The sequence below is a fragment of the Protopterus annectens genome, chromosome 3.part1, assembly GCF_019279795.1.
Source record: "Protopterus annectens isolate FY-2018-M chromosome 3.part1, PAN1.0, whole genome shotgun sequence".
In the NCBI taxonomy this organism is placed as follows: domain Eukaryota; kingdom Metazoa; phylum Chordata; order Ceratodontiformes; family Protopteridae; genus Protopterus; species Protopterus annectens.
The window spans coordinates 1,816,893,335-1,816,915,492 of NC_056732.1; the positions used below are offsets into that span (position 1 = coordinate 1,816,893,335).

At 38.4% G+C, this 22,158-nt stretch overlaps 1 protein-coding gene across 1 annotated transcript in view; it reads right to left on the reverse strand.

Moving 5' to 3' along the window:
* Window positions 1-5,397, reverse strand: part of LOC122798693 (zinc finger protein 271-like) — a 138,568-nt gene extending 133,171 nt beyond the window's left edge. The window contains exon 1 of the mRNA XM_044067789.1: window positions 5,224-5,397. Within this exon, the coding sequence (XP_043923724.1) occupies window positions 5,224-5,235 (12 nt within the window). The 5' untranslated portion in view covers window positions 5,236-5,397. The remainder of the gene's footprint in view (window positions 1-5,223) is intronic.
* Window positions 5,398-22,158: the final 16,761 nt, after the last annotated feature.

Below are 22,158 nucleotides of genomic sequence, written 5' to 3' on the forward strand. Positions count from 1 at the left end.
TGATAAATGTTGGAGTGACTGAGACAGAGTGGAAAACTGACTGAGATAATAAGGCTTAAAAGGAATGTAGGAAAAAGAGAAAGAAGTATACATTTTACTATTTGAAAGAATAGGTACCTAGAGTAAGTAATGCTATAGATGGAAGTGAGTTGTAACAGAAAGTATGTGTATATAAAAAGAGAGTGTTAGATTGGCTTAAGTATGTGTGTGTTGGTCAGTCTTTGTTTAGGCAGATAAGGCCAGCCGTGGTTTAGTGAGATAAAATGATATTTGCTGTCAGGTTGACAACCGCTGAGAGAATATGGGTGTAGTGAGCACGATAACAGGGTTCCGTGGAGTCTTTGTTTAGGCAGGTAAGACCAGCTGTGGTTTAGGGAGATAAAATGGTATTTGTTGTCGGGTTGACAACTGCTGAGAGAACATGGGTGTAGTGAGCACGATAACAGCTTTAGGGAACACACTACTGGAAATGCCATCATAACCACTAAAATGTGAACATAAGAGTAATTATAATACAGGATACTGCAGATTTTTTACATCAGTTAGCGCAATGGTCCTCTGTAAATGAAAATACATGACTATTTCTTTGCTACACTTGATTTAGATTCACTTTTTACTGTAATACCTAATGATACTGGAATTCAGTATATAAAAGAATTACCCAATTGAATATTCTGATTTTATGCATGCCAAAAACAGAGGTTATGATTAATAGATTAAGATTAATAGATTAAGAGGTTAATGATTTGCTTCATTTAGTTTTAACAAATAATGTCTTCCTATTTCAACGTCAGTTATATAAACAAGCAACAGGTGCAGCGATGGTCACTCCTGTGGCAAACACATATGCCAATATTTCATGTATCCATGGGAAAGGGAATATATATTTAATAACAATGCACATACAAGCAGTGTTAACTTTTAGAAACGTTTTGTGGCGCCAGATTAGAATTTGAAAAGCATAAAACATACATTTCTAGCACAACAAATTTCTTACACATCAAAAGTGAAATATCTCCCTAAGAATTAAAATGTTTAGATATTAGATATTACACTTACTAAACTTGATACTAGACAAACAGAAACTTCTCTATAGAGGAGGCCAGTTAACATGAATACATATTTACACAGAACAAGTATGCATTCCCAACATATTTATAACAACATTGTGAAAATCAGTTATTGAGGGTGGCAAGACTCAATTCTAATGACAGAAACATGGAATTACAGTTACAAACTACAGTATAAGATTTTATACAAAGAGGTTATAAAGCTGATGAAGTAACTAATACTTAAGGTGAAATTATTAGTAAACGTGACACAGATTATAATCTCCTATTTTACAGTTGGAATAAAAACAGTGAAACATCTAGGAGGTGTTCACAAATTCATACATAGTCATTAACATACAATAAAACATATCTAATATCAAAGGCATTATATGTAAATATTGGCCTATTTTGACCGGTATTCCACAACTAAAAACAATAGTCTTGGTAACTCTCACCTAAATTTAGCACTAAGAGACTAGCTAATCTAAAAAAAAAATTATGTTATAAAGAACAGCCCACTATTCATACATTTTTTAGCAGTAACAAATGGGGTAACTTTAGATGCAACAACTGCATATATTGTACTTACACATACACAGAAAAACAAATAAAACATACATTAAATGGCAAGAATTTCAATTTCAATGCATATAGCAATTGTAATACACGAAATCTGATTTACTTAGCAAAATGTTGCAAGTATGAAGCATATTACATTGGGAAGATCAACATAAAATTAAAAGACAGAATAGGTCAACACATCTCGGACATCAAAAGGAAGATTTTAACTAATGCATTGTATAAACATATTACAGAAACTGATACTACGCATACTTTTAAAATTTTAATATTGAAAATTATATCAGATCCATTAAGAGAGGTAATATTAAACGGGTTCCTATCAGTTCAACAAAACTTCAGTTCGAACACCATATGTTCGAACTGTGAAATTCGAAAACTGATTATCACGAAGCCGCAGAACACCGAATTCTTGCCCAGTGAAAGAATTCAGTGGGCCATTTCTGTGGCTTTGCAATTTTAAGCACTGTGGTGGAAAGTTACGGGTCAGGTTCAGGTAAATGTGCGATTGTGCTGACGTTAGGTTTAGGGCGCGGGTTACATGAGTTAGGGTTAGGGCGCGGGTGAGGTGGGTGTGCGATAGTGACAGACTTTAGGGTTAGGGTGGGATAGGTGAGTTAGGGTTAGGGCACGGGTGAGGTGAGTGTGCGATAGTGACAGACTTTAAGGATAGGGCGGGATAGGTGAGTTAGGGTTAGGGCGTGGGTCAGGTGAGTGTGCAATAGTGACGGACCTTAGGGTTAGGGTTTGGGTTAAAGTAAATGGATAGATAGTAGTGTATATACAGTTTAGTGTAGGGTTAGATGTAGGATTTTAAGTGTATGTGTGTGGATTGCTGTTTTTTTGGTGTGCTTGTGTTGTGTGTGTGTTTCTTGGAACAGCAATTTTTTTCCCCGGGAAAAAAAATCGCTGTTCTAAGCCTTCGATGTTTTTTCACTTCGAGGTTAGAAGTGCGAACATATGGTGTTCATACTTCTGCCATTTCGTCGAAGTGATATAGACCCATATTAAACACCTGAGTATGAAGAATTAAAATGGATTTTTAGGTTCAACTGTCATATTCCCCCAGACTTGAATGGAATAGTGACTTTAAAACCCCACTTAAGGCAATTGCATAATCAAATTTATTTAATATATAATTGTTTTTAATTATGTCATGTGATTATCTTTGCATATATATTTAACTCCTGTTCTGTTTGCATTAGCCTGATGAAGCCATATGCTGAAAGTGTTTTCTGCACTTGCGTTTTACTTAGATTTTACTATGGTTTAGTATTAAAGTGTTTTATTTTATTTGTGGTTCTGCTCGCTTTTATTACCTTATAAACATAGATCTATAAACAACTGCAGGTCAATCCTTCTTCCCACCCCCCACCATAAAATCCCATGCATTGCCTCCCAGCATCCTGTCTGCTTACGTTAATGTCCATTTAAATGTAACCTTTTCTTCCTTTATCATTCCTGTCACAGCTGCTCTCCCTCAACCAATATTCTGTCATTGCTCCTACTAAAAGGTATGGCCATGTACCATTTGTCAAGGAACTTTAGCCTAGTATCCACTTGTGCTCTTACATAAGTGTTGCTGACAGATTCACATGCCTGACTGTCGACCCCCATTTTTACTGTTCCCTTTTCTCCCATGTAATACAAAATTAAGGGCTGCACTGAAATTTAGGAAGAGAAAGCCAACACTGTGACGCTGCTAAATTTCCCCAGCCCCAGTCACTGTACAGTATTGGGCTGATAAGGGTCACTCTCGGTAACTGACCCTTGGAATGTTACACCAGCCTGTCATTCAGAATCCATTTTGCAGGCTTTCCTAAACTAATATATGGCTCTTAGATGGATCACCCCAGAGCCCTCCCATATGTGGCAGCACCACCATGGGGCTGCTAACCCATTTAGGGGAAGGTGCTTAAATTTCTGCTACTGGATGTGCTAACAAGTACCAAAAACCCTGAGTACCTTGGGGCATTTTACATAGGCTTCTATGCTTTGTCTACATTTACTATCTTCAGTTAGTTCACAAATGTACTGTTCTAAATTCTTCTATCCTTCCTCTTCTGCAGTGCTTTTGTCACTTCACCAAGACATAATGAGACCCAGAATAACAAATTATATCTACACAAAAAGCATAAATTATAGTTATACAAAAGAAGCCAAGTAACAGTGCAGTGCAGTCTCTTGTGTGCGCTGAATTCCTCACACAGGCTTCGTGACCCTCTGTTTTATTCCCAAAAATCTTGGCTATACAGTTCAAAAACATCAGAAGCTGCTACTTGCCTGAACCTATAACAAAAACTTAGCAGTTATCCTACCAAAAACCTCAGTGCATGGGCTACATAACTTGCTGCTTTAAAGACTGCCAAGTTTTACTTACTTAAAATATCACTATATCTATTCATTTATTTATTTTAGAGAACTCTACCATAAAATCATCAGCAGCTATGCTCCAGACTACAGTGTTTATTACAGGGTCAGCTCTTAAAAAACTGGTTCTGCCCAGTAAGACTACCCTGGATAATAAAACACACACATGCACACCCCTCAGATACTAGGTAGCTTTCCTGTTGAGGTCACTTAATGTCACCTGACAATACATTGGTGGTAACAGTGTCACAATGTAATATCTTATGGCTATAATTCTACAGTATCATAATCAAAGTTTTCCATTTTCCAAGTGAGGATCACAATTTGTATGCCCATTGCCTCCAGACACAAGTGTGTGCCACTGTCTGTGCTAAGGAAGGATCCAGAAACACAAACTGGAAATACAGCAAAAATGTGAAAAGCAAATCAGGAGCAAACAACACTGCTGTTCAGACATCACTTAGCCTAACGACAAAGCTAATACCAATAGTCTAATGTTTCAGCATCAGACAGAAGTGAAAATGTGTACTTGTACATGCCATATTTCTTAGTTATTTGTCTACATTCCTGGAGTCTTTGGGTCCTTTGTTAACAAAATCTGTTATTCCTCTGCAAGAATACTACAAATGATCAACTCATCAAAAAAATCGAATACAAGAAAAGCACACACAGCTGTGCCCCTCAAACTCCTGCCGAACCCAGCTTTATATACACTAACCCCTAGATCACACAAGTTTGGGGAAAGGACAAATCCCCATTCCCTAATGTATTGTAATCTTGCACAGAAAAATACTGCCATTCTGCAACCACTTTATTAAAGTTTCACATTAGCTTAGACTGCTGCTTTAAATCAAACATATTACTTCCTTACACATAGAAGGTCAGTTTCCATTAGAGCTCTGTAGCTCTTACATCAAACTTCAAAATTCTGGTTCCGGTCTCAATGACAGGAATTGCTGTGTTCAGTGAAAGAGAAGACCACACTGTCCTTTACAATTCAGGATTAGCAGAATAAAGTGTATTTACTTCACATATACCATTTTCCTCAGCAGTGCCCTGTTTCTCAGAACCGCTTACATGCAGCTTTAGCCTGCTTTTCCTAAACCAACCCCCATTGCCAGAAACTCAAATATAAGCCTTTATAAACACAAACCTTTCAGAGTTTAAGATAAAAAGAACAAAGGCTGCATATCAACAGAAAGCAGCTTATAAATTCTCTTACCTCTAGCTTCATGATTCTTTGTTTTAGTCTGCAGATCCACGATCCACAAGCTACACCATTCAGCACCTCAAAAAAGCTACTGACTGTAAGCGTAAAGAAACAGAAGTATAAATAATTACAGAAACCCAGCAACTTCTGTTATTTGCAGCACAAAATGCAAGGCCTCCAACAGCAATATTTGCATAACCTGAGAATTCCTTCCTGTCCAGCTCTGAAAGATGTCCCCACAAAATGCCAGTGACCTGATTAATATTCATGACATAAGTCAGCGGGGCCGGTACAGGAAGAAGGCCCGCCAACCCTGTCCCTGCACTGACAGCAGAGGGAGTTTTACTGTATGAAGTTGTTCCACGTGTAATGCAGAGCAAACTAGCTTCCACAATTTTTTTCAGTCTCCACTTACGTCTGCTACATTTATAGATTACATGCAGTGAATGGTAGTTAGATGCATGTACATTTTCCTTCAGTCTTCTACTCTATGTATTTTTTACACATTGTGCCTTGGTTTTTTTTTATAATTTTGCTGCCATGCTTTTCAGCTTTTTCTACCACCTTATGATCAATTTGATTAGATTTCACAAGGTCATGAATATAAACACATTTTTAAAAAGTGTACAAGAAAAGGATCTTGTTCATTTTTCATATTGCATAGTATCAAATGAAAAAGCAAGGGTGCACCTGTTTGTAACAAATGTGACACAGTGATATAACTTGCCCCAAGGCATTCTGTAACACATATTTGTTTGTTTAGCCAGTGCTGAACATACGGAGACATAAGGATCACTTCACCCACCTAGATGACACATTCTGATACACTCTACTGATGCAACTTATACTTAACCAACAATCTATTTATGTTTTCTTCCTTCCAGCATAAGAACAACTGTTGCTCTTACATCAACAGTAATGAAGTGTTTTGAGCGGTTGATCAAGAACCATACCTCTTCAAGCCTACCTGCAACACTGGATACATTACAGGTCTACCTGCTGCACGGCTGATGCAATCGCTATAGCACTTCATGAATCCTTCTTACATCTAGACAACAAGAATTGCTATGTCAGAATGCTGTTCAGCGATTTTAGTTCCACCTTTAACAATCATCCCCCAAAATCTGATATCGAAGGTGATCCAGGATACTGGACTTTCTCATCAACAGACCCCAGAAGTATATGTGGGAAATAACAGTTCAATCAGTATTACATTGAGCACGGGTGTCCTTCAGGGCTGTGTCCTGAGTCCTCTGTTTACCTTGTTGACACACAACTGCATGGCCAAGCATGAATACAACAAAATCATCAAGTTCGCAGATGATACCATTGTCAAAGGTATTGTCAGAAATGATGAGGAAACAGCCTACAGGGATGAAGTGAAACATCTGATAGACTGGTGTAACAGCAAAAAATCTGACCATAAATGTAAGCAAGACCAAAGAATTAATAGTAGTTCAGGAGGACTCAGGAGATACATCAACCTCTGGAAATTAAGGGGGTGGCAGTGGAAAGAGTCAAAAACACCAAGTTCCTGGGGATGCACATCTCACATGACCTATCCTGGTCGACTCATATTAGCCACACAGTGAAGAAGGTACAACAACGTCTGCACTTCCTACGGAAACTGAGGAAGGCAAACCTATCTCAGTCCATCCTCAAAGCCTTCTACAGGGGGACCATCGAGAGTATCCTCTCAAATGGCATCATAGTTTGGTATGGTAACTGCACAGCATCTGACTGTAAGGCTCTCCTGAGTGTAGTGAGGACAGTGGAAAAAGTCATTGGTTCCTCGCTCCCATCCATGGGTGCATGAGACTTGGTGTGTAGGAAGAGCTAGAAAGATAATCAATGATCCCACTCACCCTGCCCATGGCAAGTACTTCCACCTTTCCTCAGGCAGGCGGCATCGCAGCTTACACTGCAAAACATCTAGACTGAACAGGAGCTTCTTCCCTCTCTCCATAAGTCTGCTGAACTCGAGTGCCAGGCATGATAGCGAATAATTAGATCAATATGCCACTTGCTATGAAGTATCAGCTATAATAATCACTCTGGCAAATTGCTTCAGTAACTGGTACAGCTAGCCTGATTTCTTATTATATTACTTCCTGAATGTGCAATACTCAGAAGTGAGTCACCACTCCATACATGTGCAATATGAACATCAGAATATATTATACTACAACTGATGAAGTGCAATATTCTAAGCAATCACAATGTCAAAGTCTTGCAAAACCTACTAGTATAATATTGTCTAATGTTTTCCTGTTCAATTGTGGTAACCTATTGTGTTGTTAATATTTTAATTACTATATTATGTGCATTAGTCTTACTGTCATTCAAACTATGTGTTCATTGTTATGTCTTGCACAGACACTAAAGCAATGTAATTTCATTCAGCTTACACTGCTGTGTATATCTGACAATAAAGTTTACTTTGACTTTGACATAAATCACCATGTATCTGTCCCATGCATTATTGAAACAAGTCACAGTTCCTGATTCTATAATCTCTGGTGGAATGTTTCATCATCCACCACACATTCATGAAAAAAAAAATTTCATGTATCTCTATTAACCTTTCCACCTTTTAATCTCAGATTGTATCCTTGTAACAACATGCACACATATCTGACCCCCACTCTTCAGGACTACATACATTACAGTCTTGCTGTCTTGATTTGGCTTTAGTGAAGACCACGTACCATTTTGGTTGCTTTTCTCCGTAACACCTCTCTGTTCTGGCAAAATGGGGTCTCATGAATTTCATACAGTAGTCCAAATTTGGTCTTATCCATGTCTATACATGTGTGTATGTGTGTGTGTGTGTGTGTGTGTGTGTGTGTGTGTGTGTGTGTGTGTGTGTGTGTGTGTGTGTGTGTGTGTGTGTGTGTGTGTGTGTGCGTGTGTGCGTGTGTGCGTGTGTGTGTGTATACAACATAGAAGGCTATTATACCATGCTAGGAGGTATGCAAACCCAGTTCAACTTAGCAAATCAGACAGCATGAATGAGTGAAACTCCCATATCAGTCATATGATGGGATTATATAACTGGTGGCATTTCCTTCAAAACACAAAGGACCAGATTCCAAAATACTTGGGAAGCATTGTAGAGGGCTTATGTCAACAGGAACTACAGAATCAATCACCTAGAGGGACAGCCCCATATGTTGTAAATGAGGGGTGAGGGAGTAATGTGTGTGTGTGTGTGTGTGTGTGTGTGTGTGTGTGTGTGTGTGTGTGTGTGTGTGTGTGTGTGTGTGTGTGTGTGTGTGTGTGTGTGTGTGTGTGTGTGTGTGTGTGTGTGTGTGTGTGTGTGTGTGTGTGTGTGTGTGTGTGAGTCAGGCAGATAGCAACTAGATAATGATTAAGGTCTTCATCTCATAGACACAAGGTACAGGTTTGATTCTATCTTTTGGTTATTGGCTAGGCTTAAAATGGCCCTTCAGGGCAGTTAGCTTAGTATTCAGCTATGAACCTATATATGCTGCCCAAACTTGCAACACATACATGCTGAGTTACAGCCGAAGTATAGGGTCTAATGCTAACTCCCAGACATGTACACTGTCATCATGATCATCAGCCCCTCTTTTTTCTATTTCTGCATGGAGTTGCAGTGTTGTGTCAGTTCTCGCCTTCTCTCCCTCAGTTCAATGACACTTTTCTACCTTCTTCATCAATCATGCCTGACTGGCATAGGTCTTCTCTCACAATCTAGCCATCTATTTGCTGGACAACTTCATTTCCTCCTGCCTTCTTCCAATCTGTCCCAAATCTTCTTCACCAGATTGTCTTCTGCTTTTCTGCACATGAGCCTGAACAACTGCAATCTGTTCTCTTTCACCTTCTCTGCAAATGGTGCTACACTAGCTTCTGCTGTGATGTCCTTATTTATTCATCTGTCCAGTACTGTGCATCCTACCACCCATCTGAAGGCACTTCATCTCCATCACCTCTAGATTCCTCAACTGCTGTGCCTTTACTGCCCAGGGTTCTGTATCATACAGTAGTACTGGTGCACCACTGTTTTGCACACCTTACTTTTCAGCTTCTTTGACATTCTTCTGTCACACACAACCCCGACACTCTGTGCCAGTTGACTGTAGCTCCTTTGATTGCTTTAGTCTCCTCATTCTCAAACACCCTTCCAGAAACATGAAGCTATTAACTTGTTCTACTATTTCCCCTTCTATCTCAGTTATCAGCTTCTTCTGAATTCTCCCATTTGCTGTCATTGCAACTGTCTTATCTGTGCTTAGTTTCATCCCTTGTGCCTTCAGTTTTGTATTCCATTCCCCTATACATTCCAAATTTCTTGGTCAGAGTCTGCCTGTAATGGCACATCATCTGAATATAGCGCCTTTCTTGATCTGTCCCCTCTGCATTGTTTGCTAATGTAGTCCATCACTAGTATGAACTGCAGTGGGCTCAGAACTGAACTCTGATGCACACCCACTCCCACTGGGAACCCCCTGTGTGAGACTGAATACTGTTCGTACTTGAGTCATTTGATCCTTGTACATAGCTTGCACTACTTTTACCAATGTTTATTAGAATTTGAAACACCACAGGACTGCCCCAAAACAGCTTTCTTGGAACCTTGTCATATGTTTTCTGAAAGTCTAGGAATTTCTTCATCTCTAGCTTCTTTCAGCTATCTCTCTCACTGCAAATATTGGGTCGGGTGTGCTGCATCCTAATCTGAATCTGAAATGCCATCTTGCTTTCTACTATTTGAAGTATTCATTTATCAGTCACCCTTTTCAGAACTTCCATGCAGTGTGACAGGAGTTTGACACCTCTGTACTGCCCACAATTGTGGATGTCCCCTTTGTTTTTGTACACTGGCACCAGTATGCTTATTCTCCAGTCATCTGGAATACACTTTTCTTTCCGCACTGCTTTGAGTACTCTCAGGAGCTATTTCTCTCCTGCCTCACCCAACATCTTCATCTGCTGTGATCTCATCTGAGCCTGCTGCTTTCCCAGAATTCATTTCCCTTAGTTCTTTTTGACTTCTTCTAGGGTGGGCTTCTTCTTTTCATTGTTCATAGGCTGTGTCTGGGGAAGTACAATTTCTGCGGGGATTTCTTCATTCAGAAGTTGCTGGAAGTACTCCTTCCATCTGCCTTTGAGTTCCTGTGGGCTGGTGAGCAGGTTGTTGTTGACATCTCTTATGGAGGGTGTCTGACTCTCTTCTTTATCTTTCTGTCTTTGCCTTGCAGCCTGATATTATTTCTTTGTGCCACCTACTAAGCCGCTTTCCAGAAGCTGATAGAGTGCCCCTGATGCCTTGTTCTTTGCTGTGGCAACTCCTGTCAGTCTTTTTCTTAGCCAACCAGTATTCCTTCTTAGCCTGGTCTGCCTTTTCTATCTCATTTTTTTTCTTGCAGCCCTTCTTTCCTTTGATGACTTCCTGGACTTCTGCATTCCACCACCAGTGTTCCTTATGTACCTTATTTCCATAGCTGGCTCAGCCACATACCTCCTCTGTAGTCCTCATACATGCTGTTTGGAAGTGCTGCCATTTTTCTTCAACTCCACCTATTTCCTGTTCTTCCTGAGGTGATAGAGATCCAAGTTATTCTTTGAACTCTTATGGTTTCTGTCCAGTCAACTTCCAGATCTTCAGCCTCATCTGTGTTGACCTTAGATCTTTCTCTGGCCATTGCTTGAAGCTAATTGTGGCAACAAGTGGTTTATGCTGTAGGCCAACTGTTTCACTGGGGATGACTTTGTAATCACTGATTCTATGCCAGTGCCCTTTCCTTACTAGCAGGAAGTCTACCTGAGTTGCATGCTGACCACTCTTGTATGTGATCTTGTGACTGTGTCTCTTGTTGAACCATGAGTTGGCCACCATCAAGCCATTTGACAGAAGTCTAGAATGGCCTCTCCTTTATTCCTGTTTTCCCACCCCTGTGGACCTAGGCAGTCCTCTTATCCTGTTCTGTTTGCCTGATATGTGTATTCAGGTCACCCATTATCAACACCATTCACGTTGTCCTGCTTTATCTAGTAGGTTCTGCAACTGCTGTCTGAATGCACTCTTTTCCTCACTATCACAATCTTGCTGTGGGACATAGGCTGAAATTATGAATAGTGCCATATCCTTTCACTGGAGTCTGATTGCCATGAGTCTGTCACTAATTCTGATGACATCCCTCATTGTCTTCTCAAGCCTCACTGGAGATCAATACGTATGTATAACTTTAAGAAGCTTTCTAGGGGCTTGCACAAGTGTATAAATACTGAGCACAGGTGAACCTGACTGCTATTTTGTAGTAAAATGTTGATATGTAAGCATGTATGTCTGTGTAGTCAGTCAGTTAATCAGTTTGTTTATATTTTGTAATGCTACTACCCATTCTGATGTGTTTCTATGTAATAATGCATATAAACAAACTACACCACCTGTTCGTCATCTATACTAGAGAGGGATGTGCAACATGGTGCCAGAATGGGATCCAGATTCTTCAGTTCAAGACCGAAAGGCACTCAGTTAAGACTGGAGAAATATACAGGAGTGAATCAACCCTACTGCATGTATAACCCACAAAACAGGACAGAAATGAATTTCAGATATTAAAACTTGCTCAGACTATTTCTTACTCACAAAAGTAATTTCTAAGTAACAAAAATATCCAAAACTATGACATATTAATAGAAATGTCAAAATAACTAAGGAAAATATTTGAAGTAAAGTCTGAATCGCATAAAATTAATAAAATAAAGGAAATGACCACATTTTTTTTTGCTAAGCACAACATTTTCACATTAATCAAAGCTATTTGAGTTGTCTGAAGTGTATGAAGTGTTCACGTTTGTGCAGTATTACAGTATAGTTATTTCATAAATTACAGCCATTACAGAGCATATTTCACAAAGTAAAGCATTTCAAAGAGCTTATTGTGCATTTGAATATTATTACAAGCACACAGCAGCTTGTTTGTACATAATTACAAGGGCCATATTTTTAAGTGTGTTTGGACATAATTTGTTGGCATGGCAGACAGATTTTGAGAGCCAACTCCACTTCTGTTTGACCATAATATTGCAGAGAACTGGGGAGTGTTTGAACAAGAGTAGGATATTTTCATACAGGCTGCATTTTCTGATAAAGATGACTGTGCAAAGGCATTTATTTTGCTTAATTTTACTGGTTCAGAAGCCATAGAAAGAGAGCATTAATTTGTGTATGCATCTGCTGTCTTTGCAGAAGAGGGGGAAAACTGTCATATAGTTATACTGGCTGAGTCAAGGGAGGACCCCAAGTGTTTAAAATATAAATTTAGAGAAACGTGTAACTGTCAAATAAATTGTTAAAATCAGACTGTAAAAATCATTAGGCTTTTCAAAATGACAGTCAATAACACAGGATGCTCAGGTTCAAAACAAGTTTTCTTTACTAATGTACATTAGAAGGCAAAAAACTATACAAAAACAAGTATAGAGTTTTGACTGGCTCTATACAGGAAATACCTTCAATTATATACCATTTGCAATCAGCTTTTGCCCACCTTACTGACGTGGTCAGTCACAGGGCATTTACATCACTATAGTCCACAATATTTCATTCATAAGAAGATGCTGAGGTAATGCTTTTTAAAAACTTTCCCATGAGAATAACACAGCCTTGCAAGGCACCTGGTCAATTACAATGTCTTCTTGTAGATGTTACTTCTTTCAAGGTTCTTAGATTAGTTTGGATACAATGGTCAGTTCATCTCTTAATACGTTCCTTTGTCTCTCTGGTAAGCAGCTGCACACTATCTCTGATAGTGTTCACAAGGCCATCCTTCTCGGTGGAAGGAAGAAAGATATACATGCATACATATTTATTTCTCTCTAACCCAGCAGATTATAATTACTGAAAGACATAAGCTTGCTGAGCTGGCTACTGCCAGGGTCAGAGGTTAACCACACTGCAGCTAAGTTTCAAACAATTACATGCAAGATCATTTCTACTGCCATATTGTTAAATAGAATCAAATGCATTACATATTATACTGTTTCTAAACTTTGCACTACATATATGTTTAAGTACATATTCTTCTAACAGTTTATATATGTCTAAGTACATATTTTTCTAGCATTCTGTATATGTTTAAGTACATATTTTTCTAACATTCTCCCTCCTTTTAATGCTTTTCATTCTATTCAGAAACATAAACAACATTATTTCATTCCCTAGTCTCTTCCTCTTAAAGATTTTTAACTAGGCAAGTCATTTAATCTATACTTCAGAAAAAGCATCATCTGAAATCAATCTTTCAATTTCAAAATCTTGGTAAAAAGTTTCAATAACAAATATATCAACAAAATCTTTGATTAATCTTTTCATGCAGGGAATTCTACAGTAAACACATGCTCCTATTAGGAGTATACCCACACAAATAACAATTAAAATGTTCAATAGGATGGAACCCCACCCCACCCAAACAAATTCTGGAAAAAGTCCGTCAGTGGGTTTGGGCCTGGTTTAGTCATTGCTGATACTTGCTGAATTACCTCTAGGTGATTATTTGTCTCGTGACGATTCTCAGGGATAAAAGCACAGCATTCTTTTTCGTGTACCACCTCTTGCCGCTAGGGTGAAGTAAAGAGCCATTCGATTTTGTGGCACAACAGTTCTCATTGCATTCAGTTCATCAGTCACCAATTCTAGGGCGGAAAAAGTTGCATTACTCATTACTTCGAGAAATCTTGACAGCTTCCTCAGCTTCCAGATCGATTTGACTGCTCCATAGGCTGGTAGTATTCCTGCCCAGGATATAACACTGTTGCCCAAGTCCATATGAGTCAATTTATTTTTGTCTTTTACTGAATTATTGTCTTTCCAACCAGCTTCGATTCTTCCCAACTGGATTCACAGGTTTCTTAACTGGACCTTCAGATTTTTGAGCTGTTTCCCTTACATTTCGTATCTTACCCAAAGGTAATTCTGCAGTATGTCTTATTGCTGGAACCAGATAACCCAAAAAACAACTGCCGGACCAATTCTCAGGTAACCATTCATATGCCTTTTTCCCACAAATAAAATCATTACTTTGGTACTAATACGTGTTATCCCTGCATGAAACATTTTCCTATCTTTAATAGACAATTGTTTAGTTAAGACTGGATTGTCACGTACTGCATTTAATGTAGTTTTCATTGAATTCAGATATGAATCATAGTTAGTTTACAAACAGTACCCCCACTTCTGACTTTAATGTAACATTTATAAGACATGGTTGTATTACAATTACTCCAGCCCACCTGGAGGGTATCACTTTTGTAGAAACATACAACTCCTTTTTGTGTGACAGGTAAAAATAAAGCTATTTTGTCCTGTGATCTCACAGTTCCTGTATCAAAAACAAATTTTCCCAAGTCTCATTTATCCCCAGAGGGACAGCAGACATTAACAGTCTTTTATATGCTGTTGGTGTAGCTGTACAAGCCCAGCAATTTGAAATGTTCATAGTCTCTGCATACACACGTTTCATGGCCAGGTATGTGTTAAAGTTTGGATGCCAGTCTATAAATAGTTCATCACGTCTTCTCACTTTCACTCGTGTGGTTGAGTGCAGGAAAAACCACAATAAGAGAAAAATTGTCACACTTATAGTCAACAAATGCACAGCCAACAAAATAATTATGCAATAGTTCTGGGGTTGCTCTGCTTTTCTATTTGCTTTACTCTTGGCCATTTTGCCCTTGTGTATCAAATTGAAAGTTCTTTGTTCTTGTTCTGTCTTTCATCTGAAAAAGAGTTAAACTGCAAAACAGATTTATTCATTAACAGTTTCTTTATATAATTAGCTAATGAACTGTCAGCCTCCTGCTCTGCAGGCGTGAGAGCTTTCCACTGAGGCACATAATATGCCCTTCCAAATACTACTTCAAAGGGGGTCAAACCCTTTACATTTGGAACTGTTCTCATGCTCAGCAATGCTAGAGGTAAACAGCAAATCCAATTCTTCTGAGTCTCACTCATCAATTTCCTTAACTTGTTTTTCAAAATCCCATTGTACCTCTCCACCAGTCCTGCTGACTGTGGGTGGTAAGCACAGTGATTCCTCAAGGAAATCCCAAAAAAATCTCCCAAGTTGCTGAATTGTCTGATTGACAAAATGTGTCCCATTGTCACTATAGATTCTTTCCGGTATGCCAAATCTAGGAATTATTTCCTTTACTAGGGCCTTTGCCACTGTTGCTGCATCCGGATTCCTGGTTGGAAAAGCTTCTACCCATTTTGAAAACATATCTATGATCACTAAACAGTATTTCTTTCCTTCACATTTATTCAACTCTATGAAGTCCATACAAATAGTATGGAACGGATATGGCGGTGTAGGAAACTCCTTGCTTGTTTTAAATGCTCCTTGTGCATGGTGCTTGTTACAAGTATGACAAGCTGCACAAAATTTTATTGTATAATTTATGTATCCATATGTTTGGAATATTCTATTTACTAACTGTACCATCCCCCCTGTTGAGACATGGCTCTGCCCATGGCTCAACAAAGCTGCATATCTAAATAAATTAGATGGCAATATTGTTTTTTCCTTTGGAAATGTACAGTCCATTCTCAAAAATTGCACCTTGTTTTACCCATTTTTGTTTTTCTGCTTTTGTAGTAAGCATTTGCATTGTTTTTAACATGTCTAAATCTAAAATCTCAAAGGGTTGTAATTCCTCATTTAAAAATAAAGTTTCTGAGTCTGAGGCTGCTTGCTTTGCAGCTGCATCAGCTCGTGCATTACCTTTGAAATCTTATCCTGTTGTTTTGTATGAGCTACACATTTACAAATAGCTACTTTGGTAGGCAACTGAATAGATTCTAATAGCTCCAAAATAAATTAGCATGATTAATAGGTTTTCCACTGGATGTAATCATTCCTCTATTTTCTTCATTGTTGTGCAAACACATGCACTGTAGAAAAAGCATACTGACTATCAGTATATATGTTCACTTTCTTGCCTTCTACTAAAATACATGCTCCTGTCAAAGCTACCAGTTCTGCTGCTTGAGCATACAAGTTGTGTGGCAAAGTTTGTGCTTCTAAAATTTCAGTGTCTGTAACTACTGCATACCCCACCAGATTCTTCCCTGTAGGACCCCTTCTGCATGAGCCATCCACGTAATATGTCACCTCAGCATCATTCAAGGGCATTAATTGTCATATGAGGTTGGCTCAGCAGTATAGTTATACATGAAAGATGTCTAGCAGGAGAAAGGTATGCAACTTTTTCTTGTAGCAGAATTATTGCAACTGCATGAGGCATTCTTAATGTGAGAAGGTGGAATAACACCACTGAGGCTAAAGCCTGCACTGCCATTGCTGCTGCAACTACTGCTTGTACACAGTGAGGCAAAGATTGCACCACTGGGTCTAACTGTGATGAATAGTAAGCTATGGGGCATTGCTTATCCCCATGCTGTTGCTTTAATACTGATGTCATGTACCCTTGCTTACAATTTATGGTCTGAAAGAACCGTTTGTGATAACTTGGAAGTCCTAAAACTAATGAAGAAGCTATTAACTGCTTCAACCTGCAGAAAGCCATTTATGCTTCTGTTCTCCATTGTAAAATAATTTGGTACCCAGCTCCAACAAAAATTAGTTGTACCTAAGAAAGACATTATTTCTTTCTTAGTTGTTGGTTTGGGTGCTTGCAAAATTGCTGTTTTTTTTTTCCCCTTCTCTTTTTCCCTTTATCTAGTATTCTACCTCTATTGGATATCACATATCCCAGGTATCTAACCTGTTTTTTCCAAAGTTGTAACTTACTTTTGTTTACTTTGTGTCCTTGTATTGCTAAAAATTTTAATAATGCTACTGTATCCACCCTGCACTGCTGCTGGGTGCTGCTAGCAAGATGTCATTTACATAAAGTAGAATTTGACTACCTTTCGGTGGGGTAAACCCTGCCAGGTTGCTAGCCATTTTTTGTGCAAATATTATTGGGCTCTCACAATATGCCTGTGGTAGTCGAGTATATGTATACCTTTTACCCTGAAATGTAAATGCAAACCAATATTGACTATCAGGATGTATAGGTATTGAAAAGAAAGTATTGCTTATATCTACCACGGTAAAATACTTCTGTTGTGGCTTTAAATCATTCAACAAGGTATGTGGGTCTGGCACCGTAGGTGCTCTAGGTATTACTACATTATTTACAGCTTGTAAATCTTGTACCATCCACCATTCCCCGTTTGCTTTTTTAACAGAAAATAGGGGTGTATCACATGGTGAATCAGGAGATTCTACCAGTACTCCTTTTTTGAGTAATGCTGCTATTATAGGCTTAATTCCTACTTCTGCATCCTTTCTCAAAAGGTATTGTTTTTTCTGTGGTCTAAAAGCTGACTTTGGGGTAATTGTAACTGGTCCTGCTGTTTGAATAAGCCCTACATCTAACTTGCCTGTTGACCACAGAGTTGTTGGAATTTTACACAAGGCCTCTGCTTTTTCTTTTAATAAAAATGCTAATCAGCTGTCCTCACTAGATTGCAAGTGTACAGCTGTATGTGTCTGTGTCAACCAATTCAGTTTTTGTTTTTTGTATCCCTTGTCCTGACATTTCTAAATCAGTCTGTTTTCCCATTTTGTTACCTTTTTTTCTAAGTCTGCCCATTTAACACTTTTGTTTCTTGTCAAACTGACATGTGGCAGTCTATTGGACTTATACAATTTCATGAATTCCTGAGGTAATGAACAGCTTACTACACTGTTTCCCTCAGTATCCCAACATAAAGTTCGTAATATTAATCTGTCAGCAGGATTTTTTTTTTTTTTTTGAACAATTCTTGCTCATATTTCTTATCAGGTCCTGGTGTGCTACAGTAGTATAGAGTACAATGTAACAAGTGCTGCTGATCAGTGTCAAGGGAGGGTACCTTACTGATGGCTACATTCATCAGTTCTTTGGTTACTGCCCCTGGACCAGTCATAACTAGGTCCTGGCTGTACCAATAATAGGCTTCACCCTCTGATCACACCACAAAAGCATCCATTTGTCTTTGTGCTTCCATACCCTGCATGGTAGGAACTACTGCTATGCCAAATATCTGCACAAGTTCTCTTCCCAGTAAGTTTACTGGATATTTTGCAGAAACTACAATTTTACTTTTCTGAGTCATACCTGAAACAGGGTCAGTTATTGCTATATTATGGGAGAGTGGTTCCCTGTATAGCTGTCCATTTGCTGCTTTTACTAATATATAATCAGGTGATTCAGAATGTTTTGGTAACTTGGAGGGGTGTATCAAAGTCCGTGACGCTCCTGAGTCACACAGGAATTTGACTTCCCTTCCCTCCACCAGAAGTGTTACTTCTGGTTTTGTATCTGCTAGGTAGAGCTCCAGGCTCAACAATGCTAAATCTAAAATTTAATTTCCATTTTTATCCTCTACATCTGTTTGTACTTCCTTTATTCCCTCTACTACATTCACACTTTCTTTTTGTTTATTAACCTTTCCTGATGATTTTTGATTGTTATCACTATCATATAGTCAGTCCTCATCTCCTTTATCTTCTGTCATTGCTTTCTTATTTTGTTTACAGTCCCTAGCTAGATGCCCTTTTTACCTGACTGTAATACAAATACTTCAGCTCCGTCTTCAGCAGTGAAGACTTGTGCCCTTTTTTTCTTTTTACTATTAAAGTGTCTTTCAGCATGTCTAGCATACTCAAGTAAGGCTTGCAGCCTGCTTGTTCAGTGATCTATCATATGCTTTGTAATAAAGCTACTGATAGAGGCAATGCAACCTTTTAAAATGTATTTTTTAATTGTTGTTTAAAGCATTCTAATAATCTAGCATAATATCCATCTATTGTCTCATTTTCCTGTTGTATGCATTAATTAATGCAAGTTCAGTCTGCTTTAAGTTTTCATTTCTCAGAGATTCTGTCTGTCAGACCTTTCACTATGTTGTCTAAAAATGTTTTTGAATTTCTAAGCTTCTGTTTTTCTACAATTTGCTTCCTCAATCCACTTGTGTGCTTGAGGTATGCCTAGTTGGTGCTGCTTTTTTGCCTGACCTCCTGCATCAGATTTAAGCTGTTTAAGGAGTTTAACTAGTGAAAGTTTATCTAGTTTACCATCAAATTCATATTTGTTAACACATTTTGTATAATATCTCACATTATCTGCTCACTGCAATTGCATATACTTCACATTATCCGTTAGGGGCGGATCTCGTGATCTCTCAGTGCACTGATTTCCCATGTCTTAAAAAAGACTGTTACGTAACCCTTCTCTTGTACCACGTGGTATCTTCTTCCCTGTATCCACAGTAGTGTCTAGAATGACTGTTTACTTTGCTCTGTTTTTCCCCTGATCTATGACCAAATATACAGTACATCAATACATTCTAACAACAGTACACTGTAACCTGGTCCCTGATCTAAAACAAAGACAAAGAGGGAAATTCTTCTTACCTGAGCCTCCCGTTTATGACTGCATATTTTTCTTCTTGGGGTCCAGTCTTCCGCTCTTCAGCCACAGATCAGAAAGTGGACAGCCTCTTTACACACAACAATTCAGTCGGAGGTCTTTTCACTTTAAGAAGAACCATTTTGGCAGCTTCTCCTGCGCAGATTTATTACCACCCATGCACTCTGACCTGCAGCTTACCAAGGGAATTCCAGCTTAAGAAGGACCAAAATGTCAAATAAATTGTTAAAATCAGACTGTAAAAATCATTAGGCTTTTCAAAATGACACTCAATAACACAGGATGCTCAGGTTCAAAACAAGTTTTCTTTACTAATGTACATTAGGAGGCAAAAAACTATACAAAAACAAGTATAGAGTTTTGACTGGCTCTATACAGGAAATACCTTCAATTATATACCATTTGCAATCAGCTTTTGCCCACCTTACTGACGTGGTCAGTCACAGGGCATTTACATCACTATAGTCCACAATATTTCATTCATAAGAAGATGCTGAGGTAATGCTTTTTAAAAACTTTCCCATGAGAATAACACAGCCTTGCAAGGCACCTGGTCAATTACAATGTCTTCTTGTAGATGTTACTTCTTTCAAGGTTCTTAGATTAGTTCGGATACAATGGTCAGTTCATCTCTTAATACGTTCCTTTGTCTCTCTGGTAAGCAGCTGCACACTATCTCTGATAGTGTTCACAAGGCCATCCTTCTCGGTGGAAGGAAGAAAGATATACATGCATACATATTTATTTCTCTCTAACCCAGCAGATTATAATTACTGAAAGACATAAGCTTGCTGAGCTGGCTACTGCCAGGGTCAGAGGTTAACCACACTGCACCTAAGTTTCAAACAATTACATGCAAGATCATTTCTACTGCCATATTAATAAATAGAATCAAATGCATTACATATTATACTGTTTCTAAACTTTGCACTACATATATGTTTAAGTACATATTCTTCTAACAGTTTATATATGTCTAAGTACATATTTTTCTAGCATTCTGTATATGTTTAAGTACATATTTTTCTAACAGTAACCCCCAAATGAATTTTACAATGGAAAGGCACTTATTTTACACAAAGGATCAAAACCCTGGTGAAACCTTTGCAGCATATATAACTGATTTGAGAAACAAAGCTAAAACATGCAGATTTGGTGATTTAAGGGATGAGTTGATAAAAAAACAGACGTGTGGTATTAAAGATGATGCTGTGAGAAAGATTTTGCTTCATGACAGTAATTTAACTTTGAATAAGGCTATTGAAATTTGTCAGATATATGAGCTTACAGAAAAACACACACATATGCTTACAAATGATAGACACATGCTTCCAGTAACTTCTAAAGCCAGTGTTGATAGTATGCAGCACATGGTTAAAAGAAACAAGCCCAAGCATATGGCAGCAACTGTAACCCCTGTAACATTCACTGGGAAACCCATAGCTTTCTAACACGTTCCAAAGCATGCTCTAGAAACCACACAGTCTCAGTGAAGAATAGGATTAAGTCAGCAAACTCAAAGAATGGGCCCCCACCCAGTTTCATAGGCAACTGCAGTAATTGTGGTGAGAATCATGAGCCTAAAAGAGAAAAATGTTTAGCTTTTTGTTAGCAATGTCATAGATATAACAAGTGGAATCATTTCAAAAGGTTTTATAAATCAAAAGGGACACATTATTTTATTAAAAGGGAACATTCAGAAAAACAAGTTGATCAATTAGAAAGCTGCGACCCTACTTTTTATGTTGATGGTGTGTCAGTGCTTCATGAAACAGTCAACAGTCAGAAAAGACAAACTAGGCAAGCTTGTAGCTGTGTACTCCATGAAGTTAGACCCATATGTCAGCACAGCTGTCATGCCAGCTCAGACAGTTCCAGTAGCTATGCAGAACAGAGTCAAAGCTGAGCTAGATAAAATGGTTCAACAAGGTGTAATTTGTCCAGTTGAAGAACCTACTGAATGGGTATCTCATAAGAAAAGCTCAGATGATAGCAGAATATGTATTGATCCACAAGATTTGAACAAAGCACTGAAAATATTTCCTCATCCAATGTGCATAGCTGAAAAATTTGCAGCTCTGAAGCTGAATACAACTGTTTTTTTTTTGTCTCAGATGCAAAGAGTTTATTCTGGCAAATTTTGATTCACAAGAAATTCTCATTGCTTACTATGTTCAGTACTTCTTTTGGCAGCTACAGATTTTTGAGAATGCCATTGGGATAAATTCTGCCAGTGAAGTCTTTTAGCATGCAATGGTGGAAATTTTTTCTGGGTATCCCTGTGCTATTGTAGTGGATGATATTTCTGTAGGAGGTAATGGTGAAGCTGAGTATGATTACGATCAAGCAAACAGACATTCTTGAGATGCCAGCTCCAGACAATGTTCAATCCCTTCAATGTTTTCTTGGCATGGTTAACTATCTAAGCATGTTCATTTCAGACTTAAGCCAACTAGCAGCACTGCTTAGAGAGCTGACATGTAAAGATGCATC